General features: G+C 41.8%; 1 protein-coding gene and 1 long non-coding RNA gene across 11 annotated transcripts in view; one reads left to right on the top strand and one right to left on the bottom strand.

Annotated features, from left to right (window-relative positions):
• Positions 1-354: 354 nt before the first annotated feature.
• KIF23 (kinesin family member 23) lies at positions 355-26,928 on the top strand. Of its 7 annotated transcripts, none has more exons than XM_081831325.1 (24): positions 355-537; positions 2,033-2,102; positions 3,214-3,342; positions 7,029-7,134; positions 7,547-7,683; positions 7,874-7,983; positions 8,433-8,603; positions 9,841-9,882; positions 10,572-10,684; positions 10,836-10,957; positions 12,238-12,340; positions 16,349-16,428; positions 16,518-16,637; positions 16,871-16,997; positions 17,350-17,508; positions 18,434-18,591; positions 19,234-19,407; positions 19,691-19,870; positions 20,161-20,472; positions 23,446-23,676; positions 24,554-24,636; positions 24,788-24,872; positions 25,524-25,594; positions 26,366-26,928. In XM_081831325.1, the coding sequence occupies exons 1-24, from the start codon at positions 527-529 to the stop codon at positions 26,379-26,381; spliced, it is 2,910 nt and encodes a 969-aa protein (XP_081687451.1). In that variant the 5' UTR covers positions 355-526; the 3' UTR covers positions 26,382-26,928. The 7 variants fall into 7 exon arrangements, with proteins under 7 accessions (XP_081687451.1, XP_030896927.2, XP_081687454.1 ...); XM_031041067.2 differs by having other exon boundaries at positions 24,788-24,866; XM_081831328.1 differs by lacking the exon at positions 23,446-23,676.
• LOC115944817 (uncharacterized) overlaps positions 24,392-26,928 on the bottom strand; it is a 21,075-nt gene continuing 18,538 nt past the window's right edge. For all 4 annotated transcript variants that reach the window (XR_014148705.1, XR_004079319.2, XR_004079318.2 and 1 more), the window contains one exon: positions 24,392-25,971. This is a non-coding gene — a long non-coding RNA (uncharacterized LOC115944817). The remainder of the gene's footprint in view (positions 25,972-26,928) is intronic.

Genomic DNA, 26,928 nt, shown 5'->3' on the forward strand with positions numbered 1-26,928 from the left:
TGATGTGGAAGCCAGGGAGGGAGAGATGCGGGGCACAGCACAAGAACAGGACACTCCTGTGCGGGAACGCCTTTGACCTCCGAGTCGACCCTGGACTTGCCCTTCCATTGGACTTCTTGTGCTGTAGGGAAAAAAAACCCCTCAGTTTCCTCCTGGGAAAGGGGAAGGGGTTGGATTTTACTACGTCTGAGGTCCCCGTTCCAGGCCCGCAGCCCTGACACCCAGACGCCGCGCGCTCTGGCCCGGCGGTCGCCTAGGAGACCAGCACCATTTCCGGCAGAGCAGTCATTTCCTCCGAGGCCCCGCCCTTTTCCCCGCGGGCGGGCGCTGATTGGCCCGTTTGAAATGCGCCGGGCGCGAGCTCACCTGGGCTCGCGGCGGCGTTTGCCGGCTTCCCGGAGCGCCGCGCCTCAGCCGCCGCGTCCCGCTTCCCGCGGTCCGTCCCTGTGGCCCGCCGCCCTCGCCAGCCCGCCCGATCGAGCCCGGCGCCCCGCGCGCGCGTCCGGGCAGCACGGAGCCCGCTGCCATGAAGCCAGCGTGAGTACCGGGCCGCGGGGCTGGGGCTGGCGTCTCCTCGGTCTGCACCGAGCCCCGTGCTGTCCGGGCCGCGGCCCCCAAAGTGGGAGCCCCCGCGTGGGCCGCTGAGGGGGGAGCCCGGGTGGCGGGGACCGGTCCGCGGCGCGCCCTCCACGACTCCCCCTCACGCCGGAGTCCGGCGTCCCGCCCCGCGCCTCCCGAGGGCAGGAGAGGCCGGCCCACGTCGGGGAAGGAGGGGAACGGGGAGCCCTGGGCCGGGTGGGCTCCCGTCAGCCGGGGTGCCACCCGCCTGGCTCCGGGACCGCCGCCGCCAGCCCTTAAGGAAGTGCCCCTTTCCCGCCCGGCCGCCGGCGCGCCCAGGTTGCACTCTGCGGCGGGTGCTGCGGGCGGGGGGTCGCCCCGCGGGCTGTGCCCTGGTAGTGGGGGCGCCGGGCGGCCTCCGTCCCTGGAGGGCCCTGGCCCCCCGCAAGCGCGGCGTGCTCTTCCGAGCCCAGCCGGTGGCCTGGAGGCCGAGACCAGGTACTGTGGCGGGAGTCTGGGCCGGCTGACAGTCCCGCTCCGCCCCCGAGCGCCCCAGCCCGCATTCCTGCCCCAGACCCGGCGCCCGCGCTGCCCCGCGTCCGGACTGCTCCTGGGTAAAAGCAATACTTTGCCAAACGCAGCTGGTTTTCTTAAGGGGCCGAAGTCAAAATCTTTTATCTTAAAAAAAAAAAAAATCGAGTTTAAGCAAAACCACAATATTTTGTACTGAAAACACTAATTTGCTTGTTTCATCTCGGAATGTGTTGAGAAAATATTTTAATGATCTGTAGTCCATGCCAATAATTACACTTAATTTTCGTGTTAAATGTTCATCTGCACTATAGATAAATGTGGGGATTGCCTTGGAGGAAAGCCGCATGCTAGAGAAATTGGTGAAGTCAAAATATCTTTTTCTTTGGATTCTAAGAGATCAAGAAATTTTAGGTTGGAGACTAAATTTTGTTTGGGGACAAGATGATAGCTTGGAGAACTCAATAAACAATTGTTTCTTAAAAGTATAGACAGATGTTGATGAAAGAATGGATTTCCCCATCTACTTTTTTGTCATTTGGTGAAGTTAATCCTTGTCAGTCTGCCTTGGCAATGGCTGTTGGAGCAGTGTGTGTGCTTGTGTGCATAGATAAATGCCTTCAAGATAAGCGTGGTCAATTATCTGTAGATTTTTCAAATTTGCAGTGCTTTTGTAAAATTGTCCTTCAAGAAAAAATGCAAGCTATTTTAACTATAGAACTATTATCTAGTACTGAAACCATCTCCTGAACCCAGTTATCCTTACTTTTGCATTGTGTGCCACAAACTTTCTTCTAATGCAGCTTATTCTTATGTTGGGGTGTAATGTTTTGGAACTGCTAAGGGAGAACTTTATAAACCCTAGGAAGGTTGTCTCTGTATGAATTACAGGTGAGGTTTTTGTATGTTATTTTGAACTGAATTTTTTTTAACCTATAACCAGGAGGACTAAGACGCCCAGGAAACTTCTAGTGAAGAAAGGATCCCAAACGAGTCTTAAAGACCCAGTTGGGGTAAGGTCTCCTTATAAATATGTGTGTGTGTGTGTGTGTGTGTGTGTTTCTTCAGGCCTTTTCTGTCTTCTATATATACTTGGAAAGGTTGGAGATGTGGAAGCAGAGTCTGAAAACATTTAGTGAAATAGGTAAGGCTGGTTCCAGCTTTAAAATTTTGTTTCTATGGGGGATTCATAGTCCAGTAAAATGAAGTCTTTGGTTGTCAACTGCATAACTCCTATAACTAATTATAATTTGAAAAGTTAGATAATGAAAAATATTCTTCAACTGTCCTGGAGATTTCTTCCTGCTTTCTCGGAAGGCAGGGAAATTTCTGCTTGGATGAGCGTCCTCTCCCATCTTCAGAGCTGTTAAATAGTAACTGATTGCACGCTTCATAAAGACTCTGGTGTAGAACAGTTTGATTCAGTCCAGTAACTAATCATAATTGCATGTTTTTCATGAGTTTCAGGCTTGGGAACTTGCTTTTAAAGGCAAATGGCAAATAAAAGAAGGTTGGTTTGCTCTGGGATATTTTTCTCTCTCTCCTTCACTGGCACTGGAATGTGTCTCTTGTTTTAAGTTGAGGGAACCAGATACTTTGCACATACAGCTGAACAGTTTTTCCTCAACCCTATCACTGATTGAGAAGTCGTGTTTTAGATGTTGCGGTTATTTGTATATATGTATATTATTATACTTATTTGTATAGATTTACTTGTATATTAAGTGTTAAGCTGCCAAGTTTTATTTGACATCCAATTTCAAAGAATTCTAACAGCTTTTCAAATAATTCTCCTTGTATGATATTATTAATTTTAGAAATTTTTGTATTAACGGTAGTATATAGCTTTATTCAATTTGTGCCAGTATAATAATAGTGTAGAGAAGCTGTGTGATTTGATGCTTTTGTTATCCAAATTTGTTTTAATTCTATGTGTATTCAAAATCCCTTGTATCTGATATACCTGTTTACATCTGACAATTTCTGGTAGCAAGTTTTGGTTTTCATAGCTCTAAGTTTATATAAATCTCTTATGTTGAGAAACCAAGTGTTGGATGAATGAATGGGAAGCTTAAATGAAAAGTAGTCAACTTTCGTTCTGGAAGCACCTTCCTGTAATTTCAGGTGTACTGTAGGGTGCGCCCACTGAGCCTTCCTGATCAAGAGTGCTGCATAGAAGTGATCAATAATACAACTGTTCAGCTTCATACTCCTGAGGGTTACAGACTCAACCGAAATGGAGACTACAAGGAGGTAATTCCCATTGGAACCAAGCTGTTTTTACTTGAGATGTTCTCTCCTGAAGGGCTTTACCATTTTTTACATTTAACACAATTCATGTTTCCACTTTTTTGAAAAACTTGTTTACTTCCCTATAACCACCATATATAAAGTGTGGATAGGCATACGTTTGGTATATTTGAGTTTAGAGGATTGCTTTTACAAGTTAATTTCTTGTACTGGATTATTTAAGAGCATAGGTTAGGGATCATTTAATGAATGATTGTGCTGGGTGGCTATACACACAGACACACATACATACAATTTCATGTGCATATTAAAATAGCAATAGGCATTGTGTATTTTCATGAAGTGTTATTTTTTAGTAAAATCTTGAGCAAAGTGAGTTTAGTTCAGTTCAACAAACATTACACTAAAGTTGCAGGGCAGAAAGAGATTTTCAAAAATGAGTAAGGCACAATCCTTCCCTTTACGGGGCTTACAGCTGAGTTGGAGGCACAGATAGAAGACAGACTGGTGTGCTGAAAGAGATGGACTATGGGAATGCAAGAGGAAGCATTGATTCAGACTGTTGTCTCTACTTTCTAGCAGCCTTTCACTCTTGTGCACCCTACTCTTGTGAGCTTGTCAGAAGCCTACCAGTGGCCTCTGGACTGCTCATATTGGATGGACACCTCTTGTCCTCATAATCTGTTTCTCAGCAGGAACGTCCTTCCCGAAGCCCTCTCCTGTCTCCTGTCCAGGTCTTCATGTTCTCGGCTCTCACTGTCCACCCTTTGCGGGCTCCTCTTCCTTTTCCAACCTCTCAGTAGTGGGGTGGGCTATACTCAGGGCTCTCTTCTCTACACTTTCCCACGCCTTTAAATGTTGGTTATACGATAATAATTCTGGAGTTTTATCTTCAGCCTAGACCTTTTCTCACCTCTAAACTTGAACATCCACTGTCTGTATGTCACATAGGCATCTCAAATTCTACGTGTCCAAAAGAACTCTTGATTTTTTTCCCCCTTTGAATCATTTCCTCCCTTGTCTTCTCTCAATCAATGGTAGCACCACGTGTCCCCGCTCGTATCCCATTCTATCAGTTCTGCTCCAGTGTGAAACTGTCCTTTTGTTTCTATCTCCACTGCCACTGCCTGTCTTGGCCTTGCTATTATAATTACCAAGACTAGTGCTTCTCAAATGATCTGTGGTGAAGGAACAGCTTTTTAAGATTTTCAGTTTATCGTGACTGATACTTTCATGTAGCTTTGCCATCTGAGTTAGTCCATTGAGAAGTGATTTGATAATCTGTTCAATGAGATGAGCCTAGTGATGACATGCTGGGATGTGGCAGCCATGTCAAATGGCTACAGAAGTTTCTAAACTTACTCCAGATTTCTCTAATTCTCTCCTTCTAGGGAAACGAAACAGTTTCCAGAGGGGCACTGGCTTGCTGGCCATACTTTGAAATCTAACTGGACTGCTTGCTTCTTCTCTGAATCTTACTCTCCAGTCCATTTTCCACAGAGCCGCCAGAGAGATCTTTTAAAGTGTAAATCTGATCTGACCCTTTCCCTGTTTAAAATCTTTCAAGGCATAAAGTCTTTAAATGGGCAAAGTCCTGCTTAATTTGTTTCCTATCTATTTCTCCACGGTCATCTCTTGCTAGTCATCCAGTCCTTTGAGTTCCTTGGTTAAGCCCGGATCCTGCTTCAGGGCGGTTCTCTTGGTGTGGACTTTTCTTTCTCTTGGCTCTTATCATGGATGGCTCCTCATCTGTGGATTTCAGCTTAAACATCACCTCCTGAGAGAGAGTGTCCAGACTACCTTATCAGAAGTGGCAGTCTTCCCTGCTTCTGTCCTGGTCTGCCCTTTATGTGCTTCCTTGAAAGCACTTAGCACATCAAGAGGTATGTTTATTGTCTCTTTCCCCTGCTATAATGTAAGCTTGGGTGGGGATATGCACCTTATCTGTCCTGTTCCCCATTCAGTGAATATGGATGAAGCATGAATGAATAGTCTGGGAAGGCTTCATGGAGGAGTGGGCCTCCAAAGAAGTCAAATAATTGAGAACTGCCTTACTGTGAAGAACTTCACTTCTCTATTAGATTAATTTCGTATGTGTAAGTAAGACAGAAAGCTTGGTGAGGATTAGCAGTCCTCACTGCCTTGTCACAGAAGGCAGCGCTGGCCTGGAAATGGCTGGGATAGCAGTCAGCACCATAGGATTGGGCAAGTTCCTCCTCTGGGCCTTGGTTTTCTTTACTGGTAAGGAGGGGTTTGTTCACAAGAACTTGGAGGTCATCTGACTGATCTGTCAGCACTATTTTATGTGTATCCTTTCCGTTCTAAGACTCTTTGTTCTTCCTGTGAACTCTACAGCTGTTTTGCAGGATTGGAATAAAACCTTCACGAAGTGAGAGTTAGCCTAGCTGAAGCAGGTGTGTGATCTTTAACAAGTTATCAGATGAGCATAATAATAGTATGTAATCGAAGGTAAGAGTGAAATGATTCACGGCCAGGCTAAGGCAGTGCTTGGTACGTGTTGTATTAGTGTACGTTTGAGTACTACTCTAGACACGTCTCCTTTTGTGGGGACAGAACTGCTCATTTTAAAAACCTAAGTGTCATGATAGTGATATCTGTACGGGTTGAATTTAAGGACAAGGGTATAAAACAGGAAAGGGGGTGCTGCTTGACAAAGGCTATAATCCGTGATAAATTCTAGTGAATGCTCATGTAACAAATAGCTAAGCAAGCACCGACCTTCGTGAAGTAAAAATTGTGAAATTCAGGAAGGTCACAGAAACAACTGTAATGTCTACAATACAAAAAAAACTAAAAAATAACAAAAACAGAAATAATAGAACTTCAGGCTCTGGACAATTAGGACAATTTAGTTTACATGAAAATATATTTATATATACCTCAATCCCCAATCAAATTTTCCAAATAGGAGTTTGGTAATATTTTTGGTAATATGGTTATAGCGTTATAATAATCATATTTTGATAGAGATTTGATAATTGAAGTATTGACTTTTTTAAAGGTCACAATTAAAACTTACTTCATAGAAAAACTCAGATGAGACGATATTTACAGTTCATTTCTAGTTTTAAAATGGTACACCAGCAACACTGGTTTTATGCTGCTGTGGCATTTTAAAAGAGCAAGTGGTAAATTAGTATATGGGGAAAGTCTGGATGATTTTCACAAGTCTGTGACTGAGTCATGATAAGTTTGATCTTTGTTGTCCAAAATCAGCCTTGGTCTGTGAAGCATTAGTGGACTTAAGACTTCTACATTCTCTTTATGAGGGGTATAATTGAGTAATGTCATGACTTGTTTAAGGGTTCCAAGTTTAAAGACTTCATGTTTTTTCTTTGTATGTCTAGATCTTAAATGTTCACTAAAAGACATCTGAATACATTTTTTTTTTTTAAAGATTTTATTTATTTGACAGAGAGAGACACAGCGAGAGAGGGAACACAAGCAGGGGGAGTGGGAGAGGGAGAAGCAGGCTTCCCGCGGAGCAGGGAGCCCGATGCGGGGCTCGATCCCAGGACCCTGGGATCGTGACCTGAGCCGAAGGCAGATGCTTAACAACTGAGCCACCCAGGCGCCCCCAACTGAACACATTTAAACGGGTGTATTTCTAGCTTAGATAGAGTGAAATTCCATTCATATGCTTTTTATTTTTTTCTTCTTCTTCACAGACTCAGTATTCATTTAAACAAGTATTTGGCATTCATACCACCCAGAAGGAACTCTTTGATGTTGTGGCTAATCCCTTGGTAGATGACCTCATTCATGGCAAAAATGGTATGATTATTGGAGTTTTTGCTACATTTTCTTTTTTGTCCCCCTCTGAAAAAACTTTTTTGATACTTACATATTTGGTTTTGTTTGGCCTTGAATTCAGATTTGCTTTGTTAGGGTGGTATAAAACCTGCTTTTTAAAATTTCTAATTTTTATTTAAGTAGGCTCCACCCTGGGCGTGGAGCCTAATGAAGGGCTTGAACTCACCACCCTGAGATCAAGACCTAAGCTGAGATTAAGAGTCGGATGCTTTACCGACTGAGCCACCCAGGCGCCCCTAAATCCTGCTTTTTTGAGCTGGTTAATTTTAAGTGTTTCTTAATACAATGAAGAAATATTAAAAGTGGAGGACTTTTAAGATATAACCCAGTGTGACTTTCAATATATAACTCCATGTAACTTGCTACATTGTAGGTCTCCTTTTCACATATGGTGTGACAGGAAGTGGAAAAACTCACACGATGACTGGTTCTCCAGGAGAAGGAGGTCTGCTTCCTCGTTGTTTGGACATGATCTTTAACAGTATAGGGTCATTTCAAGCTAAACGATACGTAAGTGTAATTTCACTTGAGGGCATAGGGACCAAGAGACCTGTGGATACAGTAGTGTTAAAGGAAAAATAATTCACTGGATACATTTTGAAACCTTAAGTAGTAAATGTTTCTTATTTCTCAAATATGTTTCTTGCTATTTAAGTCAAATTCTTAAAAAATCATGGTCTGATTTTTACCCCCACTTCAGGTTTTTAAATCTAATGACAGGAATAGCATGGATATACAGTGTGAAGTTGACGCCTTGTTAGAACGGCAGAAAAGAGAAGCCATGCCCAATCCAAAGACTCCCTCTAGCAAGTAAGTAATTACATTCAATGTGACACTAGCCTAAGGGGAACCCTGTCTGGTGGCTTTCTCAGGCATAGGGAATGATGAACGTGAAGGGGAGTTGGTCTGACAGTTGACTGTAGTGAGATCAGAGTTGAGGAATGTTCTTCATTAAGTTTATTTGCTCAGATGTTCTCTTTGGTTTTGAGCACATGGTCCTTGAATTTCTATTTAGAGAAAGTGCCACTCTGGGTGGGAGAGGGTAGAAAAGCCGGTGTTGTGTATCTGTAAGGACATGGGTGGGGGGTGGGGCGGTGGTACTGTTGGCCGACCATGAGTATCAATAGATGGCTTTGTGCATTTCTGCTTGCAGTGACAGGTCTTTTAACTTACATCTTTTAGTTTCCCCTTGAGATCATTTACTTTTGATACTGACTCAGTGTGAAAGAACAGACTTTTTGGCTTTTTTCTTTTTTCAGACGACAAGTAGACCCAGAGTTTGCAGATATGATAAATGTACAAGAATTCTGCAAAGCAGAAGAGGTTGATGAAGACAGCGTCTATGGTGTATTTGTCTCTTATATTGAAATATATAATAATTACGTATATGATCTATTGGAAGAGGTGCCGTTTGATCCCATAAAGCCTAAGTAAGTAGTGAAGAGAGTCCCATGTTAGCTGCTTAACCTTGGGGAAGCCACTTTACCTCAGTGAGCCTTAGTTTTCTCAGTGATAAATGGTGATAATGCTTTTGTTTTCACAATGAAATGAAACTTGTATATCATGCAGTTGGTGCATAGTTTTATTCTTCACCAGACATGCAGCTATATTAGGGAACCAGTGGGTTAAGCCATCTATGGAGAAGAGAGACCTGAATACTCATCTTAGACATTACTTTTGAGAACTCTTAGCCTTGGGGCTGTATTTTGAGAAGGACTGTAATTGCGTAAGGAAGTGTCCTTGTGGGGTTACCTTTCAAGAACCTAACAGTGTTGGGAGTTCATAGCCACGTTAACCATCTGTGGTTGGTAATCTACAGAGCAGAGACCAAAGCTGTTGTCCATACAACTAATACAGATCTTTCATCCCTGATTAATGTGAAGTTACATTTGTATCATCATTCCACCAGAGTTAAAAGACAACTCCTTAGATTTCCTTGGGTCTTGGCTGGCTCAGACTGAAGAGCAGTTACAGCCTGGCATCACCATCTGTGTTTGTGCCAGAGCGGACTCTGGAGGCTCATTTCATATTAGTAGCTTGTTCTTGAGTTGATGGTTTTGTTCTTAAGCTAAATGTTTATCTTCAATGCTGTCTTTGTTAGGGCCTCTCAGAACATAAATAATATGAAGACTGAACATTATTGGAGAAACAGCTGGTTATTTAGAAAACCATGAGACTGAGAACAGGTTTAATAAATTACATTAAGCAATTTATGGATTACTTCCTTTCCCATTTGTTTCAGAGTATCAGTTGTGTGTACTCACTTTCCTCAACTTTTGTGATGTCATTCGTTGCTACCAATCCATTTCACTTTTTTGCGCATGTGCCAAGTTTCTGTTTGGTTTGTTTTAAATGAGATTATTTTCAAAGAAGCCTATCTTGGTTTTAGTCTTACAAAAGGAAGACTGACAAATGTGCCTTGCATGCCTTGTAACCTTTCTGGTAACTCCTTGAATGAACTCACTGGGTGCATATTTGGCACTGAATTCAGATTTAATTGGTTAAGGTGGTGTTTATTCTGCTTTTTTGAGCTGGTTAACTTGAAAATATGATAAAGAAATATTATAAGTAGAGGGTTTTTAAGAGCCGACTCATCGTGACCGTCACTACTGTGGACTGAGCCTGGCTGCTGTAGAAACAGTAACTTACACCTTATTCCTTTGGTAGGTGGAACAGTTGCAGCACGCCCATGAGGAACACAGATTTTGTGTATGTGATGACATTGACTCTTTCCTTAAGGAGAAAGGGTGCAGTTATACTAGTGGTTGGCGTCTGTGGCATGTTTGCATGTAGGTGGTTTTTCGCGGGCTGGCTGCTACCTCTAAGCCCCTCCCTGCTGCCTGGGGAATCTGCCCTGTACTGGGTGATGGTGGCTGGCACACATTTCTACCCCCACCGCTCACGAGATGGAGACCCAGCAGGCTTTCCATCTTTATCCTACTGTGCAGATCAAAACCTGACCAGCCACTTTGAAAAGATTGCCACTCCTAGTATATACCAAACTCTTTCTGAATTTGTCTTTTGCTGACTCTGATTTGAGAACCAGCTCTCTGTTGATCTTTAAAATTAGGGAAAGGCTAGATTTTGATGCTTAACCTGTGCATGTGATGTTGCTATAATACTGTTTTGTTCTCTACTTGTTTAGTGTTTTGTGTGCTTTATTAGAACAAATTAGAGCAAAGCTTCTAGAACATAGATTCCTGTGACCCCGTTATGTAACTAATCCTGACTGTATACCCTTATACTTACCCAAATTTCCTATTTTTTTGGAGCTCTCGCCTAGGCCTATTCCTATGGTAAGAATCGATGTCATGTGGCCTGGCATTTTAGTTCTAGTCTTAAGCTGAGATATTAGGATCTCATCATTTAGGAGACTGATGTCTTTTTCTTTCTCACAGACCGCCACAATCTAAATTGCTTCGTGAAGATAAGAACCATAACATGTATGTTGCAGGATGTACAGAAGTAGAAGTGAAATCTACCGAGGAGGCTTTTGAAGTTTTCTGGAGAGGTCAGAAATGGAGCTAAAATTAGGAAAATCTGAAGCAATAAATATAATCCTGAGAGTTGCTACTATAATTTGATGGCAGTACTTTGTCGTAGAAAGCATGTATACTGTAATGACTGAGTTCAGGTTTGATCAATGATGTCTGTTATCACAGGCCAGAAAAAGAGACGTATTGCTAACACACATTTGAATCGTGAGTCCAGCCGTTCCCATAGCGTGTTCAACATTAAATTAGTTCAGGCTCCCTTGGATGCGGATGGAGACAATGTCTTACAGGTAAATTTGTAGTGTGTGGAGTTTTTCTTGTTTTAACTGAACCCTGAGTTTTTGGAACTAGAGTTAAATCAGGGAAGTTTGACTGCAATGAAGACTATTCTAGAATTATTAAATGTGGGTGATGACATTTAAAAATTGTTCCATTAGAGAGTGTAGTTTTGGGAAGCTGGCTATTGAATCTGAGAACCTGGAATTTTGCTGTGAAAAAGGTTTATAAATCTTTTATAAATCTCTTTAATAGAGGAGGTAAAATGAGTATGTATGAGTCATTATTTTATCTCTGAAGACTCATTTTGTATGTGGGAATTCAGTTAATGGTTTTAAAATGTCAGCGGTTAACTTTCCAGGGTAGGTATGGTTTAGGAGATGACAATTCTAAATTATTCTTCTCTTGGCTGATAGGCCAGTAGGGCTCCCATTTGCCGAACATCCTTTACTGCTGGGCCTGTCACACTACAAGGCTTACATCAATTAGTAAAAGCATTTGAGCTGAATAGGAATCATTTAATAACTTTAAGCTATTAAAGTGTAATTCCATGTGAACATTATCATGAAGGTTTCCGCATGTCATGAGAAGATGGTACGGCAGCGTACTGAAGACCACCAGGATTCGAATTCTGAGTCCTATTAATTTGCCAGCTGTCTGACCTATTATAAACTCTTTATAATGTTGTGAGGATTAAAGGAGGCAATGTATCTAGAGTTCTTAGGCCAGTGCCTGACTTAACACAGAGTCAGCATTTATAAATGTTAGCTAGAAAATGCTTGTAAGTCAAGCCTCCATATACGCTTGCTGTCCTTTGAACACCTCTAATATTACAAATCAGTTATGTACCTCTTACTTTTCATTTCTTATACAATTAGAGTATTATGAAATTTTTCGATTATAAAATTGTTAAGTATCTAGTTATAGAAAAATTTAGGATAGGCCTGTTCTAGACTCACTACTTAGCAGACATGGATTGAGATCTTGCGCATGAGGTGCTGTGCAGGGTGCTAGAGATGAGAACATTGGTTGACAGGCAGTCCCTGCTTTCATGGAGCTTAGAGTATAATGTGGAAGACCAGACAATGGGCAAGTCATCATCACTACCATGAGTATATTGAGCATATGCTCTTAGCAGACTCTTCCCCCAAAACCTGTATCGTTTGGCCCTACTGTTTTGATTTGTGCAAACGTGATATTCATAAGACTTAATGATTTGTTGACTGGAATATATTTAAAGAACATTGTAAACCAGTTATACCTTATGTTATTGGCATTACGATCTTCCCTTCAGGAAAAGGAACAAATCACTATAAGCCAGTTGTCCCTGGTAGATCTTGCTGGAAGTGAAAGAACGAACCGGACAAAAGCAGAAGGGAACAGATTACGTGAAGCTGGTGAGCACAGCATAGTACTGATTGATTGCTACAACTTTGAAAAACTTGCAATGCCAGGCTGTCATCTGCTTATTGATAGGTGGTTTAAGCATAATTGTCTTCAATTTTGGTAATTTAGAGGCTTAGTGGTCATTGCTGTTTCTTTAGTAATGCTGGTTTGGTGTCAGTATGTTACAATACACTGACTTCTTGAAGAATAAGGGTAAGTGATTAAAATAAATATAAAGCAAGTTATATTCATATTGTATCTATTGTCAGTAAACTACTAGATCCTTAAAATTAAGTGATTTAACAGTGATTCCAACATTCATACTGGTGAAAATTAGCTTTTAGAGGCGGGAAAAATCTTTGAACACAAAGCGGATTGGAAGGAAATCTGTGTTTTTTTGTGTTTGTTTTTTTTTAATCTTTCATTAGTGTAGCCATTCATGTTATGTTTTACATAATAGCATTTATGGAGTGTGTACTGTGCACTAGTATTTGAACACTCGTCCCATCTGGGGGTGTGTGTAAGGGGAAGTTTAGGGGGGAAACTCATGAAGTTGACACTTCAATTGAGTGAGCTATATGGAAGATAGGGTTAAAGTCATCCTTGACAGAGGAGGCAGCCACTTGTAAACTGAGAATATGGCAGGGTCAAGGTCCCTGAAGTGGAAGGGTGAGGGTTGGTGACCCATGACAACTGAGGCGGCAGAGCAAGGCAAGGCCAAGAGGACTCTTGTCTGTCATATTAAAAAGTCTGAATTTTGTCCTGAAGGAATAATGGTGGTTGCCAATTATTAAAGGACTAGTGTGTATCTCAGTATTAACAATGCCTGGGCTCCATTTCTTGATTCTGACCTTTCAGGATTGTGTCATACCCATTTTTCAGATGAGGAAATGGGTTGGGAGAAGTTATGTAATTTTCCTAAGACTGGAGCCTGAGTTTAAACCGAGGTTGGCTGGATTCTCAACACTGTGTCTTTCTATGGTTATACAGCCTCCCCTTAAAGTCAACAAAGAATTAGTCTTTTAGAAAGATTGTTTTCCCATATAGAGAATTAATGTACTGAGGCAGGTCTAGAGATAGGAAGAGCAGTTGGGAGCCTTTTGCAGTAATTCAGAGGAGCAATCTTGTACCCTGGAGGCAAGGGTGCGAGAAAAGTGAGAGCTAGTTAGGAAGTCGAACTGCATGTGGACAGGAAGCAGGAGGGGAGGGCAGATCCAAGATCTTAGCTGAGAGAGCAGTTTGAGGTGCCGGTGTGGGCCATTACAGCGTTTGTGCTGGAGTGTTCAGCTTATTCCAGTTCAAGTGCCTAGTCACTGGATGTACACGCATTTGCAAGGAGAGAGATTTGACTTGAGGTGTATAGGTTTAGGTTTTGCCAATATGATGGAAGCAACAGAGGAGATGAGATTATTCATGGAGGACACATGGGAACAGGCTGAGGGCAAAGCCTTGAGGAATAGATGCTTGAGGTGATTGATTTGAAGAGCCTGGGAAGGAGAAAGAAGGTGATAGCTAAGTGAGATGACAAAAAAAGCTCCACATTATATATGTGTATATAAGACAGAGAATCTGGAAACCAGGTCATGAGAGGAAGGATTCACCTTGATGGGCAGAGGTTTATCTCAGTGGAAGAAAGTAGAAGCTTGAGGGTTTTGATGCTTTGGGAAAAAACCAGAAAGGAATAGCAGTGTTGATATGGATGGGGAACAGGTCACAGGTGGGACAAAAACGAGGGCGTGAGCATGGGAAGAAGAGGAGATTGTGGTTGGGGCACAGGTTTCTAGAGGTGGTGTGGTTCTGAGTGATAAAGATGTGGGGTGTGGGCATAGCTGTGCGGCTCCCATGGTGAAGAGAGAGACTGACTGGAGTTGAGGGAGTGGGGGTCCTCTGGCAGCATGTTAGAGTAGTCCTCACCGACACCAGAATGACCCAGGAGCAGGCGTGTGGGGGAACATGGAAGGGCAGCAGTTAGGGACTAGGAGAATGTTGCTGGCCTCCTCTGCTCACCATCCTTATAAAATGTCAGGCTTCAGAAAACAAGCAATTTTCACTTGGGCTGCAGCAGGGAGCACTGTCCTTCTGACAGTTAGAGGGTAAGCCTGCAGGGCTTTGCACCATGACTGCAAGGACACTTCACAGAATAATCCTGAGTGAATAACATAAAATACACAGGATTACAGAGGAAACTGATTAGATGGAAATGTGTTTTAAAAGAGGGAGAAAGAGCGCACGAGCAGGGGGCGGGGCAGAGGGAGAGGGAGAAGCAGACTCCCTGCTGAACAGGGAGCATAATGTGGGGCTCGATCCCAGGACCTTGAGATCATGACCTGAGCTGAAGTCAGGCACTTAACTGATTGAGCCACCCAGGTGCAACCCACCCTCCCCCTTTTAAAGTAAGCTCCATGCCCAGCGTGGAGCTCAAGGCAGGGCTTGAACTCACGACCCTGAGATCAAGAACTGAGCTGCTATCAAGAGGTGAATGCCTGGGGTGCTTGGGTTGCTCAGTTGGTTGGGTGTCTGACTCTTGGTTCAGCTCAGGTCACGATCTCCTGGTCATGAGATCAAGTCCCACGTCAGGTTCCACGCTCAGCAGGGAGTCTGGGCTTGAGATCCTCTCCCTCTCCCTCTGCCCCTTACCCTGCTTGTACTCTCTCTGAAATAAATAAATCAATCTTAATAAAAAAGAGTCTGATGGCTGACTGAGCCACCCAGGTGCCCCCCCAAAAGTATTCTTAAGGCATTTGTCACTACAATAATTTACATGCTTCTTTATTAATGCCTTAATTAAAGATGAACCAGTAGGTCTTATAACTACATAATTTCAAAGTAGTAATGAATATAAATATCTTGATCAGCAATAAACTGTAATATGCTGTAAAATTACCTATGATTTGTACTGACAAAAATCACAGGCACCACTAATATTTTTGGCCTACATTCATAATTGAAAGGAACTGCTAAATTTCAGAAGTCAGGAAAAAATAAAGGTATAATTTATTTCCCATCCAAGTATGCAGACTTCCTGAAACATACCCATGGACAACATGGGCCCCAGGTTAAGAAACCCTGGCAATTAGTGAGAGATGGGTAGAGCTCTCTGTGAGAGGTGTGAGGATGTAGTGAAGTCTGTTAACAGGAATTTGGGTTCCAGAGAGCACAGTGGAAGCAGGAAGGACACCGGGAGTTGGGGTCAAGGAAGAGGAATCATGAATCATGGGACAATATGGAGGCACAGATGAGCTCTGTGTTTTGAGAGGTGACCAAGGATGAGAGCACGGTGGGGGTTAGCTGATGTATTTGGGGGTCTCTGCAAGTGAGATCTCCTGCATTACTGGAGGCTTGATGAAGTCAGGCTTGCCTTGGCTCAGAAGTCCAAACAGGAGTGGTCAGAAGTAACAGCTATGTTGCCTTAGTAATCTTGTTTGGGGGCGCCTGGCTGGCTCAAGTACAGCATGTGACTCTTGACCTCAGGGTTGTGAGTTCGAGCCCCACATTGGGTGTAGAGATTACTTAGAAATAATCTTTAAAAAAAAGAATCCTTGTTTGGATGTGGAGGGGACAGAGTTAGCTGGATCCTAACACACATGACTGTTGGAAACAGGAGACCCTCTGGGTGCTGGGGGGACTTCAGTGCTGATGAAGCCTGAAATTGTCATGCTTTTGAGATAATATTTTAATATGAGGATATTAAACATCTGCATCTAATATACTTTCATAGAATTTAAGATTTGGAAGAAACTTTATGGGCCATGAAGTATATAATGTTGCATTCCATGGACAGTCCTTTTGATAGAATCCTTGAAGGATGGTGTTCAACCCCCTCTTGAAACACTGCTATTAAAATACTCCTGAAATACTGCCAGGCCATGTGAGGACAGCTCCTTAGATTGAGCCACTAAAACCTGTTAGTTGTAATTTCCATATAGTATTTCTATGAAGTGGGGATTTTATAGGCAGACAGACCACACTGTAGCTACTCTATTGTTTTCAAATGTCTCCTGTTTATATTTTCCTGTCAGGTAACATTAATCAGTCATTAATGACGCTAAGAACATGTATGGAAGTCCTGAGAGAGAACCAAATGTACGGAACTAACAAAGTAAGCAACAGCCTGTCAACCATCATTTGTAGAGCTCTGTTTGTGTGCATTCTTGTGCCTTATATATTTGGGTTTGAATGTATTTACAGATGGTTCCATACCGAGATTCAAAGTTAACCCATCTGTTCAAGAACTACTTCGATGGGGAAGGTAAAGTACGCATGATCGTGTGTGTGAATCCAAAGGCTGAAGACTATGAAGAGAGCTTGGTAATTTTGATATATTTATCTTATAAAGTCTCAGAGTTTCTATGGAGAAAACAACTATTTGGATGTGAAGAGTGACATTTTAAATATTTTTAAAACTGATACAGAACCATTAGTTACAGAAATGAACTAATGACCAATTTATTATTTCATTAAGTATTTTCTGAAGGACTTGAATATGCTGATTTAGAAAAACAAAAACGAAAAACCCCCCTCTGATGTGTTTTGTATCTTAGCAAGTCATGAGATTTGCAGAAGTGACCCAAGAAGTTGAAGTGGCAAGACCAGTGGACAAGGCAATATGTGGTTTGACGCCTGGAAGGAGATACAGAAACCAGGCTCGGGGAGGTCCAGTTGGAGATGGTATGATTTGGTGTCACATCACGTGCACACTCACATCTGTCAGTCTCTCCTTCCTTAAGATCGATTTCACATTAGAGAACTACTACTTACTTCCCTCCCTCTCAAGAACCAAGTGCAAAAAAAAAGAACCAAAGTATAAATGAGATAAATGAGTTTTCTTTTGTTACATACTGTAACTCTTTTTTTCCCCACTTTTCCTTTTTTATACCTCATTTTTAAGGAAGTATGATTGTGACAACTCAAGAAAGTACATGGCTCATTGAACTGGGGGTTATTCTAATCACAAGGATTTAAGATATTTAAATAAGCTTTCTCTCCTGTGTAACTTGTAATTTTTTATAATTCAACGCAGAACCATTGGTTACAGAAGTGGTTTTACAGAGTTTTCCACCTCTGCCATCCTGTGAACTTTTGGATATCAACGACGAGCAGACTCTTCCCAGGCTGATCGAGGCATTAGAGAAACGACATCACCTACGGCAGATGATGATCGATGAGTTTCACAAACAATGTAAGGGCCAAAAGCGGTCTGCGATCATTTCAGCTCCAGAAATTTTAACGAATCTGAGATCTTTAAGGAAGGGTTATTTGTTTCTGCACTTTGTAGTGTTCAAGGCATTGTTCAATTAGACTGACAAGGAACTTTCCCACAGGTCATAAAACAGAAGAAACCGGTGGGTGTGTATTCTCTCCCTTTTTAAAATCTACAGTGATGGACACAAAGGAGTAATAGCTACTTTGCTTTCGGTTCCTACTGGTTACTTACTTTGGCAAGGCACTTCATAAATATTACATATTAAAGACTGTCTTTGGGCAAATGACTTCGTCTTCCATTTCTTGGTCCCCCTATCTGCAAAATGAGTTAAACTGTTCTTACTTCAGAGGGTGTTGTGGGAATGAGGTAATATGTGAGAATCATGTAGAACAGTGAACAAACAGCCTGGTACATACAAGTGCTCAGTGAGCAGGTCTACGATTTTTATCATCAATTCATTTGCATCTTCAGAGGAAAGGTGTGAGGTAAGTGGTATCTATAGCCCCGTTTTGAAAGGAGGACATGTGCTCAGAAGAATTAAGTAACTTGCCCAAGTCACATAACTAGTAATTGGTGTACCAGGGATTTCAAGTCCGACTGATCCTAAATCTGTTATTTCTGTTTTTGCATTTGTTTTGAAGCAAATTACTTACCTGTAAGGGCTGACAAGGAATGCCGTAGTGCAAAATGAAAGACTCCGTGTTTTTCAGTAAAAACCAGCTTCTAGGAATCTCTCTCATGTAGATTTGGGAACCAAACTCTTGATCTCCTTCTCAACGTGTTTTCTGCTACAGACTGACCCTCATGATTTGCTGAATAGCTACCTACCGGTTAGGAAAAGTTGATTTCACTGGTTATTTTGGAATTGGGAATAAACTTGGCCTCCATGCTTTTGTTTCAGCTATTACGTTTAAAGCGTTGTTGCAAGAGTTCGACAGTGCTGTTTTAAACAAAGAAAACTACATTCAAGGAAAACTAAATGAAAAAGAAAAGGTGATCTCAGGACAGAAATTGGAAATAGAACGACTGGAGAAGAAAAACAAAACTTTAGAGTACAAGGTTTGTTTTGGCATGACTGAGTGGATGTGCGTGCTGGCTTTGTGTGACCTAGTGTTCGCCCTCCCGGCCTTTCACCACTGCTGACTGAGGGAGAGGCAGCACCCGGCTGCCTACAGAAGAAGAAATGTGAGTGAAGAGCTTTGGAGGGGTAAAATACTCTTTAATTTTCTGAGTTCGACTTTACCAACTGGAGAGAATGTTCTTGGACCAAACAAGTGAGTTTTTAGAGGGCTTTCATGAATTTAGCTCTGCTTATGGCTTGCTTTTTGACTTAGGATGATAGGTTTGTTCTTTTATTTACTGAGTATCATTTACTCATTCTAGACAGAAGCTCATCTCAACCAATAGTGTTCTCTCTTCTGAAAACAGCCTTAAAAACAAAATTCAGGTCTAATTTTGGGGGAAAATCATTTTCACATGAAGTCAATTAAAGCTTCGTCTTTTCTGTGAGGACCTTGTTTAGAAGTTCTAACTTCTAGGAATGGAGGTGGGAATTCAGATGAAATTGTAGAGGGAACTGTTTTCTCCATGATTTTTCTTTCCGCAACTATGCCCGCATGAGCAAATCACGAAAGCGGTTAGTTCACAGCTACATGCAGTGTTTATAAGCCAGATCCTGAACAGAACGGTCTGCCTTCCCAGATTGAGATTTTAGAGAAGACAACTACGATCTATGAAGAAGATAAGCGCACTCTGCAACAGGAACTCGAGACTCAGAACCAGAAACTCCAGCGGCAATTTTCTGACAAACGCAGACTGGAAGCCAGGCTGCAAGGCATGGTGACGGAAACGACCATGAAGTGGGAGAAAGAATGCGTGAGTGTCGCCCCTGCGGTGCTTACCTCTGGGACGAGGACTGATTTCCACCCGAGGTCTTCTGAATCATGTTCCCAGGCCTAGGGTTTTGGTGGTGGCGTAAGCGGCGGCAGCAGGAGCCTCTGTTCAGTCCATTCCGTTTCCTTTCTCTGCCCTTAAAATGCATGACGAGGCGTGCTGGACTCCAGGAGGCCGGTCATTCTTAGGAGACGGGGTGGCTTGGTGGTTGGGTGTGTGCGTTTGGTGTGACTGAATTAGAGATGTGTCCCTGTCGCTAACCTAGGAGCGCCGGGTGGCAGCCAAGCAGCTGGAGATGCAAAATAAACTCTGGGTCAAAGATGAGAAACTGAAACAACTGAAGGCTATTGTTACGGAACCCAAAGCCGAAAAGCCAGAGAGACCCTCTCGGGAGCGGGACCGGGAAAAAGGCACTCAAAGAGCTGTCTCCCCGTCACCAGTACCTGTAAGTTCTTCGTGGCTGGGGAGTCACGTGCACTAGAGAAAATCTGTTCAGGTTAGGTAACTTTCTAGGACGCTCCATTTGTTGTTTTAGATTACTTACTGTATTTCTCCACCTTCGCTATGTAAATATTTCTAAGTTTAGCCTAAACACAAATTTAGTGCAAATTCAGAGGAAAACATTGAGTAACTCAGTAAAAATAATTCTAACATGTGCTAAAATGACAGAATAGCAGTGAATTGTTTCTCTCGGTGTTTCAGTCTTGCTCATTAATTTCTCTTCCATTTTTTTAGCTTTCTAGTAACTATATTGCTCAGATTCCCACCGGCCAGCAGCTCCTGAGCCAGCCGCAGCTACGCAGGCGCTCTAACTCTTGCAGCAGCATTTCTGTAGCTTCCTGTATTTCGGAATGGGAGCAGAAAATGCCTCCGTACAGCACACCTGTCCGTGTCACCTCTATTGCAAGGCGTAGGCAGCAGGAGCCAGGACAAAGTAAAACTTGTGTCGTGTCAGACAGAAGGCGAGGCATGTACTGGACGGAAGGCAGGGAGGTGGTTCCCACACTGAGAAATGAGGTAGAGCTAGAAGAGGACCACTGCTGCAGGGTCAGTGCTGGTGTTCTCTGAAAGCATCGCAGCCGGAGCGTCGAAGCTCGGGGCTTGGTGGGGGCTTCTGTGACTTGATTCATTCAGAAAGTTCAATGGAAAGATGGGCGAACTCGAAATATAAACAAGGTCTAATCTTTCTGTTATTTACTTTGGAAAATCACCCTGAACTTGAGGCCTAGCTCTTCATCTGAAATAGCTATAACAAATCTGGCCACCGCGAGGCCGCCAGCGAACACGGGTCAGTGGGGCGCATCCCAGAGTAATCTGGGCTTTTCATTTGCATAAGCTAATGAGCAGCCACAAAATCAGCGCACGAGTGTCTCAGAGCACATTTTCCCTTTTTTCCTTGTTTTCCTTCCTCAGATTTTTTGCTGCTTTTGAACTTTTAATTTTCTCAAACTTCCTTTGAAAAGTTTCAAACTCAAAAGTTGAGTTACCTCTTACCTAGATTTACCAATTGTCATTTATATAGATATATAATCATTTTTTCCTTGAACTTCTGAAAGGAAGTCCCTACCCTCTGTGACACTTCATCCCTACTAAGGACATTGTCCTGTATAAACAGTCTTTATCAAATCTAAGAAAGTTAACATTAATTGAATAAATATCCTCTGTTTTTAATCTATGGTCCTAACAAAGTCAATGCCCTGCATGTGGTTATTATGTATCTTCAATTTTTTTTTTTTTTTTAAAGATTTTATTTATTTATTCATGAGAGACAGAGAGAGAGAGAGACAGAGGCAGAGGGAGAAGCAGGCTCCCCGCAGAGCAGGGAGCCCGATGCGGGACTCGATCCCAGGACCCTGGGATCATGACCTGAGCCGAAGGCAGACGCTTAACCGACTGAGCCACCCAGGCGTCCCAATCTTCAATCTCTTTTAATATAAAATAGTCTCCCGGCCACACACTTTTTTTGATTTTCATGACCTTGACTGTTTTTGAATAGTCCAGGCCTGTTGTTTTGTAACTACTGAAGGTTTGCATGTCCAGTAAATTGTTTTTAATCTCAAGACCTTTATCTCAACCTATAAGGGCTCGGCCTCAGTCAAGGGTGTTTAAAGAAATTCACGCTTAAATTCTCTTCTTAAGGATTAAAGTTTTTCCTTTGACTCTGAATAAATGGACCAAGTTAATATTGTGGATTTATATTTAGTAAAATCTTACTATAGTTCTTTTAGAATTTGTCTTTTAACAAATTAATCTAATAGTATTTTACTTTAGATTTCCTATAATTTAGGGTACAGATAAGCTTCATTGAGATGGCCTGCACTCCTGCTTATTAAGGGATAGTAATGAATTGCAAGGTATTTACCAAGACAACAGATGATTCTAAAGCCTAAGTTCTTTACTTTGCAAATTTTGCTTGAAAACTTTTTAGGGAGCAAATTATGGTGACTGGTCTTTCTGATCAACTCTAATAAATCCCCTTTATTTTTCATGAAAGTTTACAGAGTGAACACTGTTCAAGGCCTGCTTAAGCCTGGTCAACATTAATGTGGTATCTAATTCGGCTCTCAGATATTTAAGAGGATTTACTAGAGATCCTTTAACTTCTCACTTGAAATCAGATCTTTTTAGAAGTGCAGCAAAGTTTAGGCTAGTATCAACAACATATCTAGGTTTGTTTTGGCCAAAAATTATGTCAGGTGGGCTGAGTTTATACTTCAGTGAGGAAGAAGTTGTAAATATCTTTGATTCCATAAATGATAGTAGATTGTAACAATTATCTTTCTGAAGCTAGTTTCATAATACATTTATTGCTAAATGTGTTCAGGAAAACTATCACCTTTGCTAAATGCTCATGAGAGCCTGACTTTCTTGTTCAACATCAGGCCCCTTTAAGAGTGGAAAGTTTCCTGGGTTGCTGGAGGCGTGGGCACCTTCCGTGGCCAACTCTATGGCCCAGATTCTGTAGTAGCAATGACTTGTCACTAGCACTTCAGCTGTTGATTGTGATTACATAGGGGAAACGCTTCAGTTCTCCAAGACAGGCATCTTAAAGTTGGGATCTTCGTATGTGACCAGCTTGGAAATATTTGGCCTGTGACAGACTTGTTTCATTTGCTGTCAGTTATACAAACAGGAGATGTATGAAGCAATGAGTTGTCTTTGGAACTATGTTCTGTATGTGAAATACTTTTTCTTGGACTGAATGTGCTAAATTTAACTTTCCCAGATTTACATGATAGTCAACTGGAAGCAACTAGTTTTTTATTGTATGAATTGATAGAGACTGATTTGATACTACATTTTTAGTTTGGTTCTTGGAATCTTTATGAAATGTTTGAGAAAAAAAATAGTTGGTATGTTTTAGCCATTACTGTATTTGAACTTGTCATGAAGTTCTATTTGAGATTTTAAGATCTCAAAGCAGTCAGAAGTACTTCATTTATATTCTCTTAATCATTTTATACATAGGTTTCTTATTATATCTTATGTTCTTTAGCATTTTGGCCCATACAGTCCATTAGTTTTTACTTATTTATTGTTTTCTTTGTATACGGAGTGTTTTCCTCTTTGTTTAGAGGCCCGTGGCATGTTTAGGGCTTTTATTGACCTCATTTGAAGTCTTTAACATAGTTGTGGACCTAACAGATTCCCTTACAATGGCAGGCACAAATAATGGTTTTGATAGGGAATATAAAATGAATTCTCTTGAATACCACCTACGCAGGAAAGCCTAGCAGCATAACCAGAAGTTTTCCTTCCATTGTTTTGCTGAAAGGGAAGCTCCCTGGTGTAGAATGTGTAATAGACAAGCGGTATTAAAAGATGTTTGTTGGTCTTGTGCTTAAATACAAAGACAACATTTAACTTATCTGAGTAACATATTTAGCTTTTGAAAAGGCTTGTGCATTTGTTTTGATACTGTCATCAACTAACGTAGCCAAACCTGCTGCACTTCTAATAATACCCTTAAATTAATTCTGGGTTATGCTTGTTTCTTGATTCCTCTTTCAACCTGATCAGAACGCACCACCAGTTCGTCTCCGCCACAGACGATCTCGCTCTGCAGGAGACAGATGGGTAGATCATAAGCCTGCCTCTAACGTGCAAACTGAGACAGTCATGCAGCCACATGTCCCTCATGCCATCACAGTATCTGTTGCAAATGAAAAGGCACTAGCTAAGTGTGAGAAGTACATGCTGACCCACCAGGAACTAGCCTCCGATGGGGAGATTGAAACTAAACTAATCAAGGTAAAAACAAATTGACACAGGACGAAAAACACAGAAAGTCAACTTCGCAAAAAACCACTTACTCTTCTGTTCCTTTGATGACTCACAGGCAGTGTCAACGAAGATAAATGGGTGTTGATACAACCTTTTTGTTTGTGTCTTAGAAAACTAAAGGAACTGCTCAGGCTCTAAATCTGCTAAACTAGGACTAAATCAGCTGCTCTCTAGTGAACCAGTCTCAGATCCTCAGGATTCTGTTAGAGGAACTCCAGATCTATTATGTACTTGTAGAGTTAGTTTTAACCACTACTTTAAAAGTAAACCCAAACAAAGAACTCCTACCATTTGTCAGTTCCAGATAAAAAGCCCACGTTAAAATGTGACCTATCAACATTTCTTATTACTGAGCTACCCAGAGCCCTTTCCCTTCCCTCGCCTGTAGAAAAATTATCCTTTGATCAGAGAGTCAATGAATAATTGGGGAAGTAAAAGCCAACTGGAGAAAATTTAATTTAGAGGATGGTTCTTAATTATAACCAGAGTTACAAATATGACTGTAATATGAGGGAGGTGGTACCCAGAGGACAGTATAATGCCTTAGAACATTTAGAAATTTCTGGTAGATTTCTTGACCCTTGGTATTTTTAAATTATAGACTGAACAAAAAGGAATATTTTTTGCAACTTAAGAATGTTACTGATTATCTCTCACTAAACAAAAGAAGTCCGATGCAATATAATTTCTCAAGTATTTTAATAGCACAGTCTGCAGCACCATCTGGTTTTTGTGACTAGGACTTTATTTACTGTTTCATGGAGAATCTTAAGTTCAGTTTGAAATACATGTTTATCATTCAGGTATATCAAAGTATAATGCTGACCTTTTCTCTCGGCTTCAGGGTGATGTTTATAAAACAAGAGGTGGTGGACAGTCTGTTCAGTTTACGGATATTGAGACTTTAAAACAAGAATCGCCAACTGGGTGAGTGATCATCAGATGTATCTCTTCAGAGGGCTATAGCTTTCTTAGCTGCTTATTCTTGCAGAACACAATATCCTATAAGATGTAGCATTAATTATCTGAAAGAGTGTAGTGATATCCCATGTCTAGTATTTTTCCTGTTTTTCCACAGTCGAAAACGAAGATCTTCCACAGCAGCACCTGCCCCACCAGATGGTACAGAGTCGGAATGGACTGATGTAGAAACAAGGGTAGGGGTAAAAGTTAAATATTTGTCTGCTTCATGAAAGTTAGGGGCAACCTATTTTAAGCCCCCGGCTCCAGCTTCTCCTGCTCTCTGAAGCAGCTGAGGTCCGATCTGACATTGCCAGTGGGGCCTGTAGGCATGGTTCCCCGCGAACCTGCCAAGGTCCTCCTGTTTGTTTAGTCTGCTCCTACTGGAGCTCTCTGGCTCAAGGTTCCTGTTTTCAGTGTAGAGGGACAGGGCCCGAGGATCGAGTCAGAGAGCATCCCTGTAGAATAATAACAGTTCACATCAAATTGGTGGGAATGAATCTTCACAGAAGCACAGTGCCCTGTGGAACTGTTACTCACTGTTACTCCTGATGAGAGGCTCCTCTAGAAAGAGCATGGGAAGGGCAGATGGTGTTAGGAGGCCAAGCTCTGGCCCTGGTCACTAACCTTCTCAAGAAAATTACCTGCATGATCTCTAGAGACCCTTCCAGCTCACCAGCTTTGGGGCCTCTGTCAAATAAACTGCACGGATCTGGTATTTTAACGTAGGTGTCTCTGCTGCACTAGAAAGCAATGTGGGATTCCACCGGGGCTGAGCCCGTCTGAGCAGAACTGTGTTTATAGACTCTAGAGAGAGTAGCTGATCTTTTCCTCTTCTGTAATGTTCCTATTAGTGTTCTGTGGCTGTGGAGATGAGAGCAGGATCTCAGCTGGGACCTGGATATCAGCATCATGCACAACCCAAGTGAGTCCTGACTAATTGGGCCTTTCTGTGTGTGTTCTCCCTCCTCCAGTATTTCCACTATCACCGCTTCTCCCTACTATCCACTTCTAAGAGGACATATGTGGTTTCTGTTTACCCCTTGGACTATCTGGGTCCTCTAGCAGACTTCAACAGCAGGGCTGAGAACCTCAGAACGCGTGGTAAGAGCATTAACAGGAGGTGACGGAAGATTGCTCATGCTCATTGATACTCTGTTAGCACTCATAAAGCTCTCAGAGGCTGGACTGAGATCACCTGTAAAGAGGGAGGCTGGAGGCTTTAGTCAGGGATGACAGCTCTTCCGGTTCTTCATTCTTTCCGAACTTGCCTCTTGGTCTCGTTATAGTGTGAAGTGTTCACTAAAATAAAACGGAATGTGGAATTTATGGTAGGGGAAGGAATCACACTTTTCCTTCTATTAAAGCACATACCCAAGAGTCTGGTCTATTCATTTTCCATATTAGTAAAACCCCCTTTCAAATGTTTACCTATACAAATCTTTGTGTCCATTTTTAACACATGTATTCCTTAGGCAAGTTGGAAAATCACTGCAATAGGATGAAGGCAGGAATCCTGCTTATTAAATTTAATACTGGGTACATATATTTTATAACTGTTTCTTGCTTTCTCAGGATTTGAACTTTCTCACAGTAAAACCTGAGTTCTTGTAAAGCCTTTCCTAGGAGATCCAATTGCTATGAATATGTCACTGATTGCAACAGTCAATACTAAATGCTGGTTTTCACGTTTTAGGCGCAAGAAACCATGACCTGACAATCTCATTTGTGTTGGTGATTTCTCCAAAGCCATGCCAGGAGTCTTCTGAGTCATCTCGCAGCTTTGTTGACTATCACAGACCTCAGATACATCATACACTGGTGCAGATCAGAGATCCCCCTATGGTTCCAAAGATATCTAGGATTCAGCACACTTTTTATATTCCATGCCTTGCCATATGAACTTTTTAATAATGCTATTGTTTTGTATATTTCTTATATACTTAATAACTAATTCACACAAGTGTTTTGTCCTGGGTGATTAAGGAAAAATATATGTAGATCACACTTTTTTTTGTGACGTTTCCTGCTCTTGTCTGGATACTTAAAGTTTTATAAACAGAACAAATGCTGCTATAGATTAGCTTGCGAGAATGCACTTTAGACACATTTGACAATTCAAACTTTCAAAATAAGGATGTCAATAACTGGCTAATACTAAAGCCATTTTAGGAAGTTGTTTTGAATTTTGTATGTATATATCCACTTTCTGACCTTATAGATATGTGAAAAGAATTGAAATAAACACTAAGAAATACA

Source organism: Leptonychotes weddellii, chromosome 9, assembly GCF_054177405.1.
Source record: "Leptonychotes weddellii isolate Sample4059 chromosome 9, ASM5417740v2, whole genome shotgun sequence".
Taxonomy (NCBI): domain Eukaryota; kingdom Metazoa; phylum Chordata; class Mammalia; order Carnivora; family Phocidae; genus Leptonychotes; species Leptonychotes weddellii.

Bases quoted from the DNA above. Each gene is read 5' to 3' on its own strand.
- KIF23 (XM_081831325.1), top strand. The intron at 16,998-17,349 runs GTATGATTTGGT...AATTCAACGCAG, and splicing joins GGGAGGTCCAGTTGGAGATG to AACCATTGGTTACAGAAGTG. The intron at 17,509-18,433 runs GTAAGGGCCAAA...CTTTTGTTTCAG, and splicing joins CGATGAGTTTCACAAACAAT to CTATTACGTTTAAAGCGTTG.